Source organism: Leuciscus leuciscus (genome assembly GCF_965113295.1).
Source record: "Leuciscus leuciscus genome assembly, chromosome: 25".
NCBI lineage: Eukaryota > Metazoa > Chordata > Actinopteri > Cypriniformes > Leuciscidae > Leuciscus > Leuciscus leuciscus.
The window spans coordinates 27,056,629-27,078,860 of NC_138724.1; the positions used below are offsets into that span (position 1 = coordinate 27,056,629).

The 22,232-nt window shown below is 36.9% G+C and overlaps 1 protein-coding gene across 2 annotated transcripts in view; it reads right to left on the reverse strand.

The window, feature by feature from the left end:
* eps8l2 (EPS8 signaling adaptor L2) overlaps positions 1-19,089 on the reverse strand; it is a 47,180-nt gene extending 28,091 nt beyond the window's left edge. Inside the window, exons 1-3 of one of the 2 annotated variants that reach the window (XM_082159105.1) lie at positions 18,800-19,089; positions 4,164-4,213; positions 2,865-2,911 (exon numbers count right to left, since the gene is read on the reverse strand). In XM_082159105.1, the coding sequence (XP_082015231.1) occupies positions 2,865-2,911; positions 4,164-4,198 (82 nt within the window). In that variant the 5' untranslated portion in view covers positions 4,199-4,213; positions 18,800-19,089. Of the gene's footprint in view, positions 1-2,864; positions 3,369-4,163; positions 4,214-18,799 lie in introns of those variants that run through there. The other variant, XM_082159104.1, reaches the window with a different exon arrangement.
* Between the last annotated feature and the right edge of the window lie 3,143 nt (positions 19,090-22,232).

Consider the following 22,232-nt stretch of genomic DNA (forward strand, 5'->3'; position numbering starts at 1 on the left):
AGATTTAAAGGCACGGCTCATCGCATATGAGCGAACAGAAATGTGAAACTTTGCAAGAGCATCAGGTTTGTGTGTGTGTGTGTGTGTGTGTGTGTGTGTGTGTGTGTGTGTGTGTGTGTGTGAGAGCTCTCTAGGCAGGACTAAGCGTCATCCCATGGGTCATTGCCAGAGTGCAGAACACACAAAAACATGCTGTGTCTCTTATGTAAGTCTCAGGTGCATAAATGCAGACACACATAGACACACAGATGAATTGCACAAATCCTATAAAGAACGTGTCCTAGTCATTTTTCACCCTCAAATCTAAAGAGAGATATAAGAAATTATATTTTGCATAAAGAAAATTAGGTTTATTTGTAAGGCCATTAAAATATTTTGCATTGTGACTTTTTATTAAAGGGTTAGTTCACCCCAAAATTCAAATGATCCAATTTACTCGCCCTCAAGCCATCCTAGGTGTAAATGACTTTCTTCTTTCAGCCAAACACAATCGGAGTTATATTAGAATATATCCTGGCTCTTCCAAGCTTTATAATGGGAGTGAATAGCAACTTAGATTTTGAAGCCCAAAAAAAGTGCATCCATCCATCATAAAATTAATCCATGGGGGTTAATAAAGGCCTTCTGAAGCAAAGCGATTGATTTTAAATGATTTTATTCTCATTAATGTAATGAAAAAATAATGATATATATTTTTTTAAACTGTATTTACTTATTTATTTATTTATTTTTTGACTTAAAATAAAACAAAAATTATTTTGTCCTGGCAGCATGATCTTCATTGATGTATTACCCCATACGAAAAAAAAAAAAAAAAAATTATGTCATTAAAGTAATTTTTAGAAGTTTAAAAATGCTAAAATAGTATTTAATAATTTTCTTCTGAGTTTGGGGTGAAATCGTCCTTGAGATTCTTTCTCTCTCTCATGTTAGTATTACTGTCCAGTACGTTAACAGCTTCCAAAACTCATCAATCACCTGTTAAAACACTGTCCCTGTTTTCATTACAATAAACCATTAGCCAAATGTCCTTTAAGTGTTTGAGCTTCTGAAATGATAAATGTAATTCAGTGTAGGAAGGATCTCTCTGCCCTCTTCTGCATGTTGCCCGTCTCTAACTTTCTGTCTTGTTTTCTCAAAAGCTCAAAAGCCTCTTTTATGTGCATGTCAGACCGGGTCGAGCACACGCCCCCTTTTTCCAGACACACCCGACTGGGCACAGAGGCAGACTGTGTGTACATTTACTCCGAGACGCACACCCCCGGAGACACACACACACACACCTAGTCGTCATGACGGCAGGTGCATAATAAACACCCTGCTTTATGCGTTCATTTAAAGTTGTCCACTAGTCTCACTAAGAAAGGCCATTTATGTCAATGTAAAAATAGATATCTGCTCAAAGGTTCTTTATTGGCATCAATGGTTCCATGAAGAACATCCATGGAACCTTTTTACTGGACAAAAGATTCTTTATAGTAGGAAAAAAAGTTATTTGTTCTTCACCCTAAGAAAAACAACAGTTCTTTTTTAGAATGTTCACTGAAACATTCCTTGTGGAACCAAAAATGGTTGTTCTATGACATCACTGTGAAAACACCCTTTTGGAACCTTCATTTTGGAACCTTCAATATTATGTAAAACCTTCCATTCTACGACGGATCTGATTGGTTAAGTTGCATTTAAAGTCCTTGTAAAATAAAAGTTATACACAAATCTGTGATCAAACATCCACTGAAGTCTATATTAATGCTTCAAAGCAAATCAGTAACACCAAAAGTAAAATACACAGGAAGTAAATCGTTCCCATTATAAGTGATTTGTCTGTCACTCATGACCTCAATAGTGTGGGGTCAATCTGAAATGTCCTTGCACACTCATTTGATAGGCAAACGTCTGATTGTTGTGGTTTATCTGAATCGCAGCGAGGCCTGTGAGCACTGTGAGTATGTGTGTGATACGCATGCAAATGTCCTACAGCACGACGCACACGTTTACATATCACACAGAGTGCCTTTTTAAAGGAAGCAGGAAACAGGATGTGATGTCATAGAAGGGGGAAGAGCCATATAAACACACACGCAATAAACCACATCCATGCACAGCTATGTCACAGGTAAACATTGGGACTTATTTATGAAGGTCACAGTGATTTTGACAAGTAAAATTTGTTTTGTTGATCCTGAAACAACATTCCTGTCAGAAAATGTCTTAGCCCTATCCTTATCCTTACCCCTGAATCTAACCCTACCCATAGGTTATCCCTAAAATCCCTAAAAAGAGGGAAATGACGGGTGAATATCACTGATGTAGAAGCATCTAATCCTGGTTGTAAGCTTAAACTTGACATAAACTGTAAACTTGTCCCTCAAATCTGATTGGTTGATTGGAATGTTGTTCCAGGATCAACAAAGATGCTCATCCAGGAACATGTTGCACTTGGTGAAATCAGGTTCACCATTCAGGAAATACAAGCAGAACAAACAGAATGGCGCTTGCAACTCCAATGTCATGGGTTCGATTCCCAAGGAATGCAAGAACTGATCAAATGTATAGCTTGAGTGCAATGTAAGTCGCTTTGGCTAAAAGCGTCTACCAAATGCATAAATATTAAAAATAAGTATATATATATATATAAAAAAAAAAAAAAATTGGTTTGTTTCATAAATAATGCACATTATATTTGATTTGACAGATAATTTCTTACCATAGCAACTTAATAAAATGTGCAAAATATATTAAAGGTGCTTTTGGCACCATCTATTTAAAATATTTTTACTTAAACAAATATTTTATTTTATTTTTACTGGTAATTACTTGCTCACAGCACTTTTAATTTACAAATAAATGTGACGTTTACTTACCGAACAGGGTCTTGGCACTGATCTTGCTGTCCGATCTGGCCACCCCACTGCAAAGAAGAGCAGATGAGGATGAGGAGGGTGGTGGACGATGTCTGCTCTTCATCACTGTACAGTCTTTAGTTTTGATCGAAATGTTCTAGACGGCACACACTCGCTGCACTGGTCTAAAGTGAACGCTGCATGGCACAGATTGTTTGAGACTGAGATCTACAGGTTGTGAGAGCACAGGCGAGTGAGGGAAGGGGAATGAGTGAGACACACAGACACACAGAGACGGGCTGTTTCCAACAGGGCAGGAAAGCAAACATTCCCAAACAGTGCTGCTCTGTTAACTTAGACTGTAACATGCACACACACACACAATCTCACAAAAAAAAAAAATCACTAACTACAGGATGTTTGGCTAGGTGTGTGTGAACCCCAAAAAACATTTGCAAAAGCTGCGTTCATTTTACATGCATATAATGCCAGAAACATGTTATTTGAAAGTATGCAAAATGCATTGAGCCAATGCACTGCAAGCTTGCTGTATCTAACAAGAGCATGTCCTCTTGTGTTTCGTGAAACAGCTCACTGTGCAAGTTATTAGTTTGAAAAAGTATCGTCATAACATGAAAATAAGCAGTGACATTTTTTTTTTATTAACTACAATAAAAAATTACATGTACTAACGTAATAATTACTAATGTAATTATATATATATAAATAATTAGCACACAAAATATACGAAAAAATATATTTAAAAATTCAAAAATAAGGTAAAAAAATTTAACAAAAAAATATTCCCCCAAAAAATTATACAAAAAAATATTCTTTTAAAAATGTGAAAAAATACATAAAAAATTGCTTGTCTTCGTATTTATATAATTCAATGTGAATGGTCTGATTTAAAACTTTAAATATTTCTATAATATGACATTTGCGAAAAACCAATACTAAAATGGAACTAAAACTGTATTTATACAATAAAATATGAACAAATCAAAAGTAAAACTAATTACAGCTAAACTGATTTTGAAAATCAACTAGTGAACTATATAACTAGTAACTGCTCAGTACTCCAGGGGGCGATGCAGTTTCCTTCGAATGTCTGTTCTATTAAACCAGGTACGTTGTAATCCAGGTAACTAGATAAAACACATCACGAGATAAATTAACTTTAAACTGATGCTCCATGTATTGACCGTGCATTGAAGGACTTGCATTGCGTTATGAATTGCGACAACATATAAAGTTGAGCTAGCATAGTCAGAAGCTTCTCCATTCACGTAACCGTGTGTATTCGAGCGCGAGACTTACTTGCTTGGTTTTGTTGGGGTCCCCAAAACATTCATGTTCTACGACATCCACCTGTGAGCGAGACAGAAGAACACAGGGTCACTGACACCAAACTTCACTGCAGGAGATGCAATTACAGTAAATCCCTGTATTTTGTACTATAATATCTCCCTGAAGTTCCCACAGGGTGTGTCTGACCTGTATGAATTGTGCAGTAATGCACTAATGACTCTTAATTTCAATAATTTGAGGTTGTTTAAGACCTGCGTCATCACTTTGGCCTCTTTAAATTGTCACAAATTGCCAGCTTACTTTGTCTTAATCTCTCGCTAAACACCGAGCTATTTTTGTTTTCCACGTCTCCACTTCTCTCTTTCAAAGGCCTTTCCATTGTTTCTTTCTTTCTCTGTCCTGGCCGCTGTGAATAATTCATCTCTGTGTGACTCTTGAGGCTCATGACTCCTTTGAAGAACGGTAAATGTATCAAACAGAGCATGAACCGGCGGTCTGCATCCTGTCTGCAATCTGCTCAGCTCTTGAACAATAAATACGTCATTATAAACAAACAAGTCATTCCAAACAAATGGAGGTTCAAAAGACATTTTCTAATCACTCCTTTACACAACTTCAAACTATCCAGTTTTCTTAAAGGTATAGCGGAGGATCTTTCCAAATTTTAGATAAGACCCGCCCTCTCCACTTTTTGAAAAGTTTGATTGATTCACCAGAATGATTGACAATTAGGAGGACCAATAGTATAGGTTACCCACCAGGAAGTAAAACATCCTCCGCTATACCTTTAATTTGAGTAGAACATTATCTAAATGTTTGCTAACGTTTTCAGCATTTTACAACAATTTTAAAGTCCCCATGATATCAAGTTTTTTGGCTTTGAATATGTGAGCCTTACTGTTATCTATAATCTAGTGTGCTCCAAAACAATGACAAAATGTGCATTTAGAAGTCAGATATAAGCGTTTAAAACTTGCAGTCTCTCACTTCTGTCAATATGGATCAATGATTTTGATGACATCACGGTGCACTTCAGTTTCTCATCAGATTTTCTGTCCAATCAAATTGCTCTATAGAATCTGAAGCTCCGCCCCCTACACTATAAAAAGATCTAAAATCAATCACTTGTTCACACATTTACTGTTTTCTACATGGTGAATGGCACATAGTGCACTATATAGGGGATAGGGAACGATTCAGACAGTGTAAATATGCTTTCCATTGGGGCGAATGAAGTCTGGTCTCACGTTAGTGTCACGCGAATCGCCGCAGCTCCGGTCCAGAGGCACGATACGACAGCATCATGTGATCAAGTCGGCGCAGACCTCAAAATATATCAGACCCAATTGAATTCTGCACAGAATGCTGTATTTTAAAGCGATATGGAGGAGATTAGGAGGAAACTGTGGCTTTATCGAGCTCGACTCTGGCCAAGCTGTGATATAAACAAAACGCTATTGGCTATTTTTACAAAAGGGGAGGAGCTGTTCGATATGCCCCGCCCTGTCTTCCTGTTTCAGTGGAAATTACGTTAACACATTGAATAATGCTGCGCGTTTCAAGGCACTTCAGAGGACTTTTAAAGATGAAACTACCAAAATTACTGTTTTAAAATACATCATACCATCCACATTATTTGAACTATTCAAATCTAAAAACTGATGAATTAAAGAATTATTAATCATTTTCGAAAAATTCAAACAAATGTCGTATCAAGAACGTTTTCTGATCTCATCTTGCATCAAATACTATTAATAACATAAAAAGAACGTTCCATTAACATTTTAGGAACATTTAAAAGCATATATTTACACGTTAGCCTAAGCATTTACTGTTGCAGTCTTCCTACACTGTGGGAAAAAAATATAATTCTAAATAAAATAGATTATTGGATCATGTTTAAATCATGTTACTTGCCATTTCTTTGTAATAATCTGCAACATTTACAAGCAATTCCTTTATCAAATGTGTCGAACGCCTCACTAGGCCTGTGTTAACACAGTACTAGGGGTGTGATGAACCGCAGTGTTGTTTTGGTTGTATCTGCTCTGCTGTCCGCTGTCCCGTAAAGATGCTGGACCAGACAACAGCAGGCTGGCAGCCCAGCCTGAAACAAGACCTGCCTCTCCTCGGGACACACACATTTTTCAAACACCTAATTAATTACACACTCTGAGGCTTCACACACAAATAAACTCCCTGGCTCTGCACTTCTGGATCACAGAGGAACCTTTGCATGTGTGTGTGTGTGTGTGTGTGTGTGTGTGTTTATAATAATATGCATTTAAAATCTATAGAGAAAACAAAAAGTATATCCACCCTAAATAAAAGGTCTGAAATGTCATAGTATAATTAACACACTGACATCAATAAATAACAAACATCATCAGCTGAGTTGATGTGGACTATCGACTAAAGGAGACGTGATACGAAAAACACGTACACTCAATCATAACAGTATATGCCCGTCATAGATGTATAATCATAAGTCACTTTCGGTATGAGATGAGGATCAACATAAAAGGACTTTGAACTCGTGTTACTGGAGTCAACCTGCTTTTAAAATCCTTGGGGAAGGTGTGTCAGAGGAACAGGAGACAGTCTGTCGTAGGGGTGTGCGATATGACGATTTTTTATCGTGGACGATTAAAATGTCTCCACGATCTGCTTTTGAAGAAATATCGTAGTATCGCGCATTCTCAGTTGCTGTTCTGGCGCCTCTGTCCCAACATACTGAACAACGCGACGTATATTCAGATCAAATGTTAACGCAGCGGAACGGGACTACAGTTCACAAAAGTTCATAATTTGCATGTGCTTTAATGCCTTGTCGGTTAAACATTTAATTCGCGTGCTGATGCGCTGTTCTAACGTGTGCGTTTCTCAGCGCGTACATGTGAAGCTCACATGCACTAAAAGCCTGTCTACCAGCGCCTGAATACTGGTCTAAGTTATCTTTCGAGTCTTATTGTGCTAATACTGTCAAATACACACAAGGTTTACATAAACAAAGTCGGTGATGTCTAAAGTGAAAGCAAACTTGAGAAAATTGAGAGAAAATCTGCTTGTCAAATGCGTGAATAAAAGACGTGTCGAGTGCAGCTCTTAAAGAGACAGTAGCAATAGTAAACACGCTGCCGTTTGTCCTTAAAGGGATAGTTCACCCAAAAATAAAAATGATCTCATTATTTACGCACTATAATGTTGTTCCAAGCCTGTATTAATTTTCTTCTAATATTGTTCTAATATTAATATTTTGAAGAATGTGGCTATACAAACAGTAGCTGGTCCCCATTGACTTCCATAGGAGAAAAATATACTATGGAAGTCACATTCTTCCAAATAACTTTTATTTTCAACAGAAGAAAGAAACTTATTCGAGTTTAAAACAACTTGAGAGAGTAAATTATGACAATTTGAATTTTTAGGAGAACTATCCCTTTATTGTTAAAACAACAAAATGCAAAGAGAAAATCACTCACTGCTCTTGACTGATAACTTTAATAGTAGCTTTAATAAGTATCAATTTATAATTTATACAGTGAAGTCTATGTTTTGTTTTATTTTCATATTTGTTCATTTAATTACTTTCGTCAATGCTACTGTTAAATACACCTGTAGCTGAAAACAAAGCACTGTTTATTTAATTTGTATATTAAGTTGTGTGTGTAATGTGTATCTTTGATCTTAATATTTAATAACAAAGAAAATAATGACAAATATTTTTTTTTATCTTCGCCCGTCTGCCATTCTTTTTTATTTTATATTTTGTTACCTAAGGCTTTGTTTTTTAAAATATGGACATTAGTTTGGCTGTAATGCTCAGTCACAAAATAGTAAAACCAACATAAAAAAGAATCGTGATAAAATCGTTAATCGTGATTTTCCTGAAAAAAATCGTGATATGATATTTTTACCATATCGCCCACCCCTAGTCTGTCGGATGCCAAGAGCTGTGAATTACTGAATTAAATGATTATTTCCTCATCCACATGAACTGGCTTCAACAAGTCATCTCATTTTATTGTTGTGTTTGGAATGTCATACGATCAGAAAAAAAGGTACAAAAGCTGTCACAGTGGCGGTACCTTTTCAAAAGGTACACCTTTGTACCTAAAGAGTGCATTTAGGTCCCTCAAAGGTACATATTGGTACCAAACGTGTACATATTGGTACCAAACGTGTACATATTAGTACCTAAATGGTACATATTAGAACCCTTTTGAAGGGTACTGTCCCAGCGACAGCTTTTGTACCTTTTTTTCTGAGAGTGAAAAAATTCATTCATTCAATCCAATTTTCTGTAAATGCTCTGGTTGTATAATGCACGTTTTGGCAAATTTAGATCTTCCTGGTATTAAATGCATGCAGAAAATTGGCATCTAAATTTGCCAAAACGTGCATTATACAACCAGAGCATTTACAGAAAATTGGATCGATATGTATTTGCAATGTAATGCGGTCATCTGACAACAATGCAGCATTTGTTTGAAAGGTTTATGGTACACTTCCTGCTGTTTTGCATGCTATTTTTAAAAACATTAGACACCATGCAGTACACAATGCACAAGTACAGTAGTATTAGATTCCAACCACAGACACAGTGTGCAGAACCTGGTTTCACCAAGTACAACATGTTCCTCCTGGATGAACATCTTTGTTGATCCTGGAACAACATTCCAATCAACCAATCAGATTTGAGGGACAAGTTTACAGTTTATGTCAAGTTTAGGCTTACAACCAGGGTTATTTGCTTCTACATCAGTGTCATTAACTGGTCATTTCCCTCTGATTTTAGGGATAACTTACGGGTAGGGTTAGATTTAGGGGTAAGGACAGGATTAGGTCTTAATTTTCAGACAGGAATGTTGTTCCAGGATCAACAAAATATGTTGACTCAGGAACGCGTCTAACTCAGCAAAATCATGACGTGCGACATAGTCTAGTCTAAGTTTGGGATGCTGATGCTCTCCATCAAAATAATTCATTTTGTGTGTGTGTGTGTGTGGGTTGTGTGTGTGTGTACTTGTACAACTATCTTTGTGAGGACCAGGTTGAGTTTTAGACCACTGGAGTGAGGACAAAGAGAGTAAAGTAAGGACATTTTGGCCGGTCCTCACTTTCTGAGAGCCTTTAAAGGCCTGTTTGAGGGTCAAGACTTGGTTTTAGGGATAAGGTTATAATGAGGTTAAGGGTAGGGTTAGGGTTCGGGTTCGGCACTTGGTTGTGATGGGTAAGGTTAGGGTAAGCGGCTAGCGATTGCATTGTCTCAATGAATGTCCTCATAAAGATAGATGTACAAGAATGTGTGTGTGTGTGTGTGTGCGTGCGTGCGTGCGTGCGTGCGTGCGTGAGTGCGTGTATGTGTGTGTGTGTGTGTGTGTGTGTGTGTGTGTGTTTGTGTGTGTGTGCTTGCTTAAAATTGTCCCCCAATGAAGACTAAATCTGACAAAATCCACCTTTTGTGGTCCTCATTTGAAGAAAAAACAGTTTATGAAAGTAAGTCATTTTTCCCTAAAAATGCAAAATTGTCTTTTACAGGAACACTGTAAATCAGTGGTTCTCAACTGGTTTGGCCATGGGACCCACATTTTCCCATGGTCATTGAGCATCGACCCAAATTTTTAGGAATTTGAACCAAGCAAATATTTTTCTTAAAAACATTTCATGCACAAATAACCGTCTCTCTTTACTTAATAATTTGTAAGAATATCACTAACACTGATGAACAAACAAGGCGAGGCTGTTAAATAAACTAGTTTTAGTTAATAGTTAATTGTCCTTTAAAATTAAAGCATCTACTACAGAATCTGTAAAACATATTGTTTTTGATATTGTAAGTCACCATTATTATGATCAGTGTTCATTTTGGATTTCCGAACCACGCATTTGTGGAAACCTTTTTCCTAAAGTTAGAATAGTACTTCAAGCAATTCAATATTAATCTTTCAACAAATACTTAATGAACTTGCTGAGAAAGTTTTAAAAATGTTATTTTGGTTGAACAACCTGTCTAACTTTAAAGTTTAAAAACATAAATACTTTGCAGTTAATTGCATTACGTTTATAAGCTAACTCAAATTTTTTGTCAGTGAAGAATGTGAGGTTATACAATCAAATCAATAAAGGTCTATGGTATGTCCTTATTTAGATAGCTATTCAAACGTGTGTGTGTGTAAATGAGTGCCATTGTGAAACAGATTGCAATGCTCTGGTTTTATTGCAGCACCTCTCAATGACACAGCTGCGCATCCAGAGCTTGTAATCTGTGGTGTATCTCTTATCGTGTTGTTTTATTCATTGGCTGTAATTCGGATGATATCTGGTATCACTGGGATTGTTCAGAGAAAACAAAACTGATGCTATGAGCCTGAACGTTTAAAAAGTACCAAGAAACTGTCCAGAAGATCTGTTGCATGTCAACATTAAACATTTACTTGAACAGCAATAAAATGAGAAATGTATATTACCAGCAAAAGGATTCAGTAATGCTCTAGCTGATAATGCTGAACTGATAATCACCGAAATGTCCCATTTGGACAGTATTCAGAGAAATCTTTGTGTAAGAGCCACTAACAATCGTTCATTAAATGTTCTGATTGTCATCCACACAAAAAAATATATACCAATATATACTTTATTTTACTTTCCAATCATCTTGTGTCAATAAATGCCAGCTACTGTCGATTGTTGCTTTACGATTGAAAGCAATGTCCATCATCTGTCCATTACCTGTCCATTAAACTCAAAGAGAAAGAACTAGATAAACACACACACACACTAAAACAGAGCACTTAAGCCAGACAATAAACCGCCTGCTTTGACCAATCAGAGCCTTCGTATGACACTCAACAGGGCACTTAGAGTCACACAAACAGTGTGTATCAGTTGAGTCCCTTTGCAATGATCTGAAAGCTGTTACATCAGTGAAATCCTGAACCTAAAGCAAAGTGATTGTTCTCAGAACAACACACATATGTAAGCTCTGAGTATAAGCATTTGACTATGTAAAGATTCTATCAGTTTCATACAAACACACAGCTGATACCACACGGAAGGTTTTCACACCTACGTCCGTCGAACAGAATAGTGTGCTATTCAGGGCTCAGATCGATATGAAACCATGAAGTGCTGGTGTGATTCCAGTAAGAATCCCATAACTCCCTGGATTTTCTACAGGTATTACCATGATAAAACTCACTACCTAACAAGGAACGTTCTCAGAACTTTAGCTAACATTCTGGCAAGGTTCTCTCAAAGTTATGAACAAACGTTCTTCCAGTAAATGTTAAAGCTCCAATATGTAACAGTTTTGTAATAAAATTTCCGAAAATAACTTGCACAGTGTGAGATATTTCCTCCAGTTGTGTACTTACAATATCTCAAAAGTCTCCAAAGATTTTTTATTTCAGAGAAATTCCGATTTTAAATAACTGTCCGTCCCGGAAAAGAAATGTCGCCTCTCAGTGACGCAATGTCCGCACTATCCTTTTTTTCCGGTGTGGAACATGTGATATTCCACCACACCGGAATATCACTATTGGTCAAATGCGATGTGGTGGTTATAGCGTTATAGCCATAGACTGTATGGTTATAGCTGTTATGGATCACGATTACTCTTTGGCGAGTATTGAAGTGCCAACAAAACGAAAGCGTCCATATTCGGATACACGCAGACTGTGTGACAAACAGAGGAATAAAACCCGGATAAATACCGGCCAGGCGTTTTCGAGATGGAGAGAGCTGTGCGACAATCTTGGACTTGACAGAGACTCTGCTCTCGCGAGTGTATTGATAGACAGGTAAGCAAATCAAAAAAAAAATTATTGTACAAGTAACGTAATAGTTACAGTAAAGATGATTTTAATAGATATGAATTACACCACATGCCTGTAATAATATAGCATAACATTTCACGTTCCTTGCAGTTCATTAATTATGATGACATAAAATAATACGATCAAACATACAGGTAATACAAAAACGAATAAATGACCTCATCCGTGATCATGATTCATTAATTCCATTTAGATACATCGCTAGATGGTGAAAACGCATTAAAAACGACATCTCCCATCGTCACCTCCTTCATAGCGTCATCAAGCTTCGCCTTTGTTATTGTTGGAAACTGCGCCCTCTTGTGGTGAAAAAATATTACATATTGGAGCTTTAACAGAACAAGTTATGTGGTCTAAAATAATGTTCTCAAAAAGTTCGCACAAACACATGATCTATGGGCTACATCATTCAGAGAACATTCAAAAGTATCAATCCCATAATGTTTGCAAAATGGAATGTTCCCTTAACATTTGCATAAGGCAATCCAAACATTCTTTAAAAAACTAGTAAAATATTATCTACGCATCGTTTATGGAACCTTGTTGTTGTATAGTAGTAACATTTTTAAATGTTAGCTTACAACTTCAGAGAACATTCAAAAGTAACAATTCCATAACGGAATGTTGCCTTAATGTTTGCAGAACCAAGAAAAAAAACATTTTTAAAAACATTGTTAATCTTTAGAACGTTCAGAGAACATTCAGAAATTACATTTTCATAACTTAACAGGATACTTCACCGATTAGCGTTAAGCTTTGTATCAGTAGAAACCCGGAAGTATTTTGGAATGACCGTGCTTCCCTCCCTCATGTCCCCGTGAGACGAGAGATTTCTGTATTGTGTGTCTGGAAAAAAAACTCTGATGACGCAAAAATTGTCATTTAGCTCATCTGAGGCTTTTTTATCCAGAGGCGAGAGACTACAGCCAATAGGAGGAGCTCGTCCCGCATGTCTTCAACCCGCCCATAGGGGGATCTCACGATAAAACGCCGTCCTTTCAGTTACGAGTCGACTAGTAGCCTAGCTGTATCATTTCTCCCGATACTACCCTCTGTAACCGGTAGGCGTGGCTTGGGAGTGTCCTCGTAGGGCAGCGAAGCAAGTGCATTCTGGGAGTTGTAGTCTTTCATCCACATGAGCCAAAAATACATTTTCTGGCTTTTCTCAGTCTAGAAGGCTCCAACTTCTAAAATAATTTCACATTTCTACAACATAAATGATCCAATTTAAATACACAATTGAAATATCCCTTTAATGGGGACGTTAGCAAAATGTTAGAACATATTTTTTGATAGCTGGGTTACAAGACGATGCGTTTCACATTCATCACCTTTAAAGCGTTGTCTCTAAAAATGCTAAAGATTAAAAAGAAAAGCTAAGAAAAAAAGAAAGCCGTTCTCCTAAAAGATTTTTGCCATTATAAACAAAGAAACCATGTTATCAGACAAGCTTTTGCTCTATTATTATGCAAAAATTATATAGTGCCTCACACCTGCATCAGTCATATGTGACCCTGGATCACAAAACCAGTCATAAGTCGCACGGGTATATTTGTGGCAATAGCTTGGGTCAAAATTATAGATTTTTCTTTTATGCCAAAAATCATTAGGATATTAAGTAAAGATCATGTTCCATGAAGATATTTAGTAAATTTCCTACCGTAAATATATAAAACATTTATTTTTGTGAGTGAATGCAGCACAATCGCGAACATAAATGAACAACTTTAAAGGAGATTTTCTCAATGTTTCGATTTTTTTGCACCCTCAGATTCCAGATTTTCAGATTTTGTCCTATCCTAACAAATCATACATCAATGGAAAACTTATTTATTCAGCTTTCAGATGATGTATAAATCTCAATTTCAAAAAATTTACCCATGTGACTGGTTTTGTGGTCCAGGGTCACATATGTGTTGGATGAAATAACCATATAAACTAGACAAAATAGAAATCCTGCACACTACTCAAGCTTACATCATCACCGAAAATATTTTAATGAGCAACATTTCAGTCAAATCTGAGGAAGGTCTGTATGTTTGGGTGTTTCTAAAAAGAATTGTACAAAAAAACAAACAGTTTCTGGTCCCTATTGACTTCCATAGTACTGTATGGAAAAAAATACTATGGAAGTCAATGGGGACTATCAACTGTTTGTTTACCGACATTCTTCAAAATATTGATTCTTCTTTTGTGTCCAACAGAAGAAAGTAAGAAAATAACAGGTTTAGAACAACTCGAGGGCGAATAAATGATGACAGGATTTTAATTTTTGGGTGAACTATCCTTTTAAATCTTGTTCTGGTTAACATAAAAATGGGAAATGCAAAAACGCGCCGCACTGGTTGGATATTATGTAATCTATTCAAAGGCATTTCCCACATCTCATGTTTTCTCAAGGTGAATTTAAATGGCTTCTCTCTTTAAACCAGGTTTATACAGACTTCACGCTCTTTGACCCGCGTCCTGTGGTATTTGAGCGGATGAATGGACTGGCATTTTGAGGCCGTTCCAAAATTTCCTCTCACAACGTCTCTATTTAAATTCGCGTCACACACCTCCACCACTCCTGAACTAGTTTTTAACCCTAAGCCCTCATTGTTGGTTCCACCCACTCCACCTTTCATTTGGGTTTTAACTTTGTTTGTCCAGGCTGCTTTGTTTAATGACCACAGTTTGCGTTTGTTGATCTGCGTTTATCCAGATGTATTGTTGTCCTGTTATCAGGAAATTATTGCTTTAACTTCGAAACACATTAACAGATTATGCGATCGACGTTATTAACAATTGCAGAAGACGACCGAACAAGTTTCACGGTTGAGCTTCATATTTTCACATCTCATGAAGTTTTGAGCCAAAACAAGTGACTGAACCGTGTCCATTCAGCAACCTGATCTAACGCTAATCTATCACTGCATCAGAGTCCAGTTCCCTGTATCCGCTACGCACCGCAAAACCTGCCAGGAGAAAATTACATCGATCCAAAGTTGCTCTTTCATAGTTCAAGAGACTTAAATGAGAGTTTTATTTAAGCATCTAATTTTGTCTCAGATTTTCGGCCTAAAAATGTTTGAGGAGAAATAAAAACAGACACAAATGAGTACATTTCTGTCATAATGAGCTATAAAATGAATGTGGATAGATGTTTGATTGATTGCAGACAAATCTGAGTACAGATTGAGACATGGTTGAAATAAGTCTCCAACTCTAGAGATGAAATAAAACTCTCCATTGGACTCTAAAAGAGCAACCGAGACCAATCTTTCAGGACTTTTAAAAGTGTGTCGTCATCGAGAATATCAGCGTTTACAGTCAGTGTGTGTGACGTGTCAACAACGAGCAAAGTCTAGAGATCTTGAAAAGACATTCGTGTTAATAAATTAAAGAGGATATTGTCAGCAATTGTTGAATTGACATTGTTCGTTTTTAATACTAGAGAAACAGAGTCATTTCACAACAGTTATATTTGCACTCAAAAGTCAAAGATTGTCCCAATCAGGAGTCTCGCTGTGGCGGTGTCACGGTTGACCGGCTGTTCACCACAATGACGTTTCCATGCATGATAAACAAACATCAGCGTTTACAGCCCAGAGGAATCTGTGGGGATTTGGAAACGTGTGCAAAAATCAGGCTCTCGACAGACACATGTTCTTCATTAAAAAAACAAAAACAACGTCTGCCAGGAACAACATGACAAGTTTACTATCGGTCGACAACCACACAACGATTAAGATATATTTTTAATTAAAAGAGGTGCACTCTTAAAAATATAGGTTCTGTACTGCCATCTATAGTAACATTACAATTTTTTTTTTTATTCAATTGTGCTATTAGTATACTTCTTTTAAACTAAAAAATCTGAAAGTATGATTTAAGTCAGAAATATACTTAAAATGACACTTAAGTACTTCCTTATCCTGACAGAAAAGTATACGAATATTTGGCCGATACTTGTACTCAATCTTTTGATCGAGATATACTTAAAAGTACAATTAAGTATACTTGGCTTGTAGTTGTGTTTACTCTTTAGATTGAGTAGCCTACTTAAAACATATTTTCACTTAGTCTTATAAACTTAAATTGTTTCAAAATATTGATTTATAAAGAAAACAGATAAGTTCCTAATTCTTAGTATGTGAATTTTTGTGTAGGATAGTCCACTGGTAGTGTACATAGGAATTGGCTTCAAATCTACTTCAAGTATATATTTATATTTATTATATAATAGTATAGTTGTATTTCAAGTATAATTAATACCTAAATAGGAATCTAGTAGTGTAAAGTGCAAAAAATAACTATAAGTATGTTATGTTCACTTGTAGAAAACGTGCAACTATACTTGCAGTATAAAACTACTAAACTAGTAGTTTACTTCAAAGTGTACTTTCAAAAACTAAAAAAAAATTGCTATAACTTTGTAAACTATCAATATACTGTACCTGTAAGTTCACTATAGTGTAGTTGCAGTACAAACGAAAAATGTAGTTGTGTACTCCAAGTTTACGGTTACACTTAAAGTGTACTAGTTAAAAGTATACTTTTATACACTAAAAAGTGGGCAGATTTAGTCCCAAGTTCAGTTGTATTGAAATAGTACACTTACTAGTGCATTGATTTTGGTATACTTAGAATTAAACTAAAGGAAATAAGTGTAGTTTTGTGGTGCGTATTTACATATCAGGAAATAAACAGGCAAAATGAGTCACAATTAATGATGAATTATGTGTTTTTGTGTAAGTAATAAAATCCCTGTTGTATGACTGTGCAGAACTTCTCTGAATTGCAATTCACTAAATTCCTCTTCCAGTCATTCCACATGAAATCCTGTGGGCAAATTACAGTAATAAATTCAATGCAAATCAATTCAATTCAAATTCCTACTTGAGAACTGAAACTACTCCTACTTTCTGACTCTAAATGGTGCTTAACTTGATCGACAGTCACTGAAACATGCATGAAGCTGCCGATCAAAACCACACACACACACACACATGCACAAACACACAGAACCTGTCACATCTGAACCTGCGAATATCTTAATGACCACCTCGGTTTCCAAGCGAAATGTGCAACAACAAAACCACCCACGGTCAGAAAGAGTCACCGCCGTCTTTTGACGAGGAACATGATATGTCATTTAGTTGGCTTTCACTTAGGTGACCGAGCAAAAACAATTAACTCTATGATGGGAGCGTCTTCGCTTCGGATGCTCTATTGTGCATTGTGCTCATTTTTAGGCATCGTCGGTTCAGATGATGGATTCATCATCGATGTGGGAGGAATTACAGCGACCAATCAATTTAATGTTTTGTGTGACCTCAGCCAGTCTGAGCCCAGGCCTGAATAAACCAGAGATCTGTGCGAGCTTTAAAAGCCATAAACAAAAACGTCAAGCACCCATGACCATTAAGCTCACCTTTATTGACTTCGGTAAATGATGTAATGCCTCCTCAAACAGATGTGCAAACGGAGATAATGTCAGCGGGACCTTTACCCTGCATGGGGTGAATTGGCACTATAATGTGAATCATGAGCAAAAAGCCTGAGTGCCAGCTAAAGGCTTTTATTCCCCACATGTAATGATGATGATGGGAATGTTAAGTGTGTTTGTCTCGTATTGTGATCGTCGGGTAACAGAAGGACGGACCAGAGTAACAACAGGGACGTTTGTGTGGCTTGTTTGCCAGCCTGATGCCAGATGGAAAGGTAAAAGTTTAGATTTGTGATTGATGGAGGACTCTCACTCGGATCAATGCTGTGGTTTGAAAATGTGGTCACGTCTGCCTGGAGCTGATCCTGATTTGTAAATGTTTTCCAAAGGAAAATAAAAACAATACAACACGTGCCCTTATTGTGATATCTATCTGTTGCAAATCAGCTGTTCTAAGAGATAGTCCACAAAAGAAACTACTGGCGCAGACTACTTGCAAAGTGAGAGAATAGTTGTCCAATTGTCATGTGTGTTTGACTAAGCCTAGGAATAGTCACTCAAAATTCATAATTATTTAGTTGTCTCTTCCTACACTGTCAGAAATAGGGGTACAGTAGGAGTCCGTTTCTGTCCCCCAGGGTACAATCTACACTAACGTACCCCATAGGGCTTATTATTGGACCTCAAGGCACATATATGTGACTTTTTGAGGGTCAAAAGGCATTAAAAGGTACATGTACTGTTTCTTTTAAAGGTTAAGGTACAATATTGTACCCTTGAGGGTATGCCCCAGTGACAAGCCATTGTACCCCTAAAGGTACAATTATGTAGGCTACTTTATTTTCTGAGAGTGTATAGTCTGTGGGTCAGTATTAATTGCAAAAACTGCACCTCTTCTGTGGCTAATATTAATTTCATAATGATCCTTTCTCCGTGAAGTCAAGCAGCAAATGTTAAGTGATAATGTGCAAATACTACTGGCCCATTTTGGGTTGAACTAATATGCAAGACATGTCACTGTTTATAACACAGAGCGTTCATCCTTTGCTGTATTAGGGGCATAACTACCCACTTCTCCAGGCACTAATACCTCACTGAATATGACATACACTCTATTTATAAAGCCAAAATATAAATGTTGACAAAGTCTCATAGACGCATTTTAAGTCCTTTAAAGCGTTCACTAGCACTAATGACCAAAAGCACTCTAAGAACATTTGCACTTATTTGCGTTGGGTTCATATTTGTAGAGAAACGCAAATAAGAGCGCTTTACGAGCTTATAACGGGAGCGTTCGGGTTCAGTCGCGTCGCGTCGCGTCTCTCTCAGTGGTGACGGTGGGTTGATAATAAAGATGATAAAGATAAAGCTCTTACCCTTTCAGCTGAGAGAATCTAAGATCCCGTTCTTCTGTTCGCCGATAATTCCTCCCGTTTCCAAAACTCCTGAGGTAAACTCTTCTTCAAGACTCAATCATCTCAATCTGTTTTCTCACAGAAGTGAACTTTGCTCCAAACACGACGCGAATTGGGTAGCCAAGGCGACCTTGCTGACACTGACAAAAATGTAAAAAGAAAATATAAAAGTGAGGACAAAGGGCTAGAACGATGCGACAGGTGCGCTCGAGCGAGAGTGACAGGTGATTCGCGCTCGTAACTCTACCTGCAGCGCGAGATGGGGGCGGAGCCTGCATATGAACGCATGCACATTTAATGCAGTCTCTCTGGAACATACACAAAACATTTCAGTCATGGAGTATTTATAGAGCTTCACCCTGTAGCTTTAAAAAAAAAAAAAAACATTTTAATAGCCCTTTTTTCTGGAATGTTCACATAAAATTTACTCACTTCTCTTCCTTACAATTATTCTTTTTTGGGGAACGCCTCAAGGCAACACCCTGCTAATGAAAAAAACAACAACTAATTTTGCATTAAAATTGAGTGACTATCCATTATTTACTGACATCACAAAAAATTTTAACAGCAAAGAATATTGAAGTATATTAGAGGCAAACATTATTTAACAGTGAACTGAAATTAAATCATTTTATATTAATAATACTTAGTATTGAATTTAAAAAAAACATTGGAAAAATGCGATATAAGCTGCTGCATCTTGTCACACAATGCATTTATGTAATTCCTCATAACATAGAAAGTTATTTATTTGACTTCAAGTGTTTTAAAATGAAGTAAAGAATGAGAATCAAATTGTCTGCTTTTCTCCAAAGCAAAACCATGTAAAATAAAACAAAGATTACTGGAGTGTGTTTTATAAGAAAATACTATTTCAGTATTTATACTTCAAAATTTCAAACGTTTTTTTAAAAATGAGTTGAATCTTGTATAACATAAACAAGATGAAAATTGCTTTATCTTATTTTGATGACATATGTTGTCATAACTTGTTAATCATATTTTTTTTTACTGTGTACTTCTGTCATGCAATTCACTATATCTGACTGAACATTCCTGGCTGAAATCACAACATCCTCTGCATTTATAGCAGAACATGCATGGCATCCTGTGAATTTTGTTTAGGAGTGTATAAGCAAATTCCTGTTCCTGGTCCAGTTCTGTAACCTTGTATGACCAAGGAGAGGCATCTTCAAAGACCGGAGTGAAAGAAGAGCAACGGGCTGGAACATTGCACAGGTTTGGATGTCACTATGGAGCACGACTCGCCCTGCAAACACACTTTTCTCTATGATGTGTGTAAAATCAGGATGGGTTTTACTCACCCTCACATTGTTACACCCGAAGAATTGTAAATCCGTAAAATTGTAAAATATATTCTATATAAATACTATACATGCACTATAAATCATCTGAAGTCATAAAACAGCTTAGAAATAGACCAATAATGTTATTTAATACAATCTTGCATTACTTGACAGCTGTGGTCACAGTGAAAAGAGCAGCTTGGATGGTAAATAACTCCTTTTTGTTCAATGGAGAGAAAAAAACAGACATTAAAAAGTAAGGGAAATTTATGACAAACTGTAAACAGAAAGACTTGATACACACTCACACACTCACTCACACACTCACACACACACACACACACACGCACGCACGCACGCACGCACGCACTCACTCACTCACACACACACACACACACACACACACACACACACACACACACACACACACACACACACACACAAAGAAAGTGCCCAGTGGTATACAGACAGGTTGCTGAAGTCCAGTGGAGTGTTTGGTTTTGAGAACCTTGAGTTTTGGTTTATAATTAACATCAGAGGACAGAACTATGACACATGAAACACTCACTTTCTCAGGATTACCTTGACTGCTGAAAGAAGCAAGTTCTGTTAAACATTATTCATTAAACTGCACAAAAGAATGACTTCTCAAAGGGTGATAAATCCAGAAGCATATGACTTTGTTTGAGGTTTGGTGAAACTGGGAATTCTAGGAGAGCAGTGATTTCCCTGTGGCTTTGAATATACCGTTTGCGAAGTTGACTGTATAGGGCACTGCCATGATTTCACTCACACAGGAAAAACCATAGAGTGCACACGATAAATCAAATCTGAACATATTACATGTTAAATACACGCCCTCTACTGGAGAAACTAGCAACGTGCCAAATACACTGACGGCTACAGTAGTTTGGCCACATGAAACTATTGTGAAAATATTTACAGCAACAACTCATATTAATAATAAAAGGTTTTCCCTTCAGCAAAACATTTAATTTTTTGTTGACTGTGATATATAAGAAAAATATATGTGATTTTTTTTTTTTTTTTTTATTTCTTTATTGTTTTTTCTGCTGGGAACATCAAGTCAACGACTAATAACAATGATTTTATGAAATAATCGTTCCACACTGTTAATACCCCAATAAAACCCTCCCTCAAATAAACAACCTACAGCCTCCAATAAAATAAATTAAAATTAATAATAAAATAAATAAATAAATAAAATAATAAAATATAATATTGATATCTTAAATCCTTTTCAAAATAAAATAAATAAATCATCAGAGAGGATGCTCAGCTTAAGTGTCTTGAGAATTAGCTAGTAAATAGTCTAAAAAGGGGCGCCACAGTTTGTGATTTTTTTTTTAAACAGTCAAAACATCGAAAACACCTGGATAGAGCATAGTTATATATATATTAAGCATTTATAATATAATATAGGGCTTATATAATATCATATTTGCCTTATCTCACTGTTCTGAAAGATTTTTGGTCCTAAAAAACATGTTTTATTTTAAAAACAAACATTTGTATTTTGAGACGCTCAAGGCCGCTGTGCGCGTTTGTGTCTTATGACGTCATAGGCAGTTCAAATAGAACTTTCGTTGTTTATAAGATCTTTACAGACATACACACTTTGTGGGTTTGTTGTAGTGGTCGAGAGTGTCAGACAGTGGTTTTTCACAGCGACGATGGGACAGCGAGTTTGTAAAGTGAGTCCGATTATTGGCGAGGTGTGCGATCAACATCAAAGCACACCCCCAAAACCCAGCACCAACACGGCGGTTCAACATCCTCATCATCGCGATGAGATTGAGACACATGTTGATGCTGCTGGTCAGAGAAAGAGCAAAGAGAGGAGGGTGATAGAGAGAGGAGGAGAGGAGGAGGAGGAGGAGGAGATGAGGGTGATGGAGAGAGGAGGAGGAGAGGAAGGAAGTGAGGAGGAGTTGAGGAGGTTGATGGAGAGAGGAGAAGGAGGAGAGGAGGAGAAGAGGAGGGTTATGGAGAGAGGAGGAGGAGAGGAAGGAAGTGAGGAGGAGTTGAGGAGGTTGATGGACATAGAAGGAGAAAATGGTGGAGGA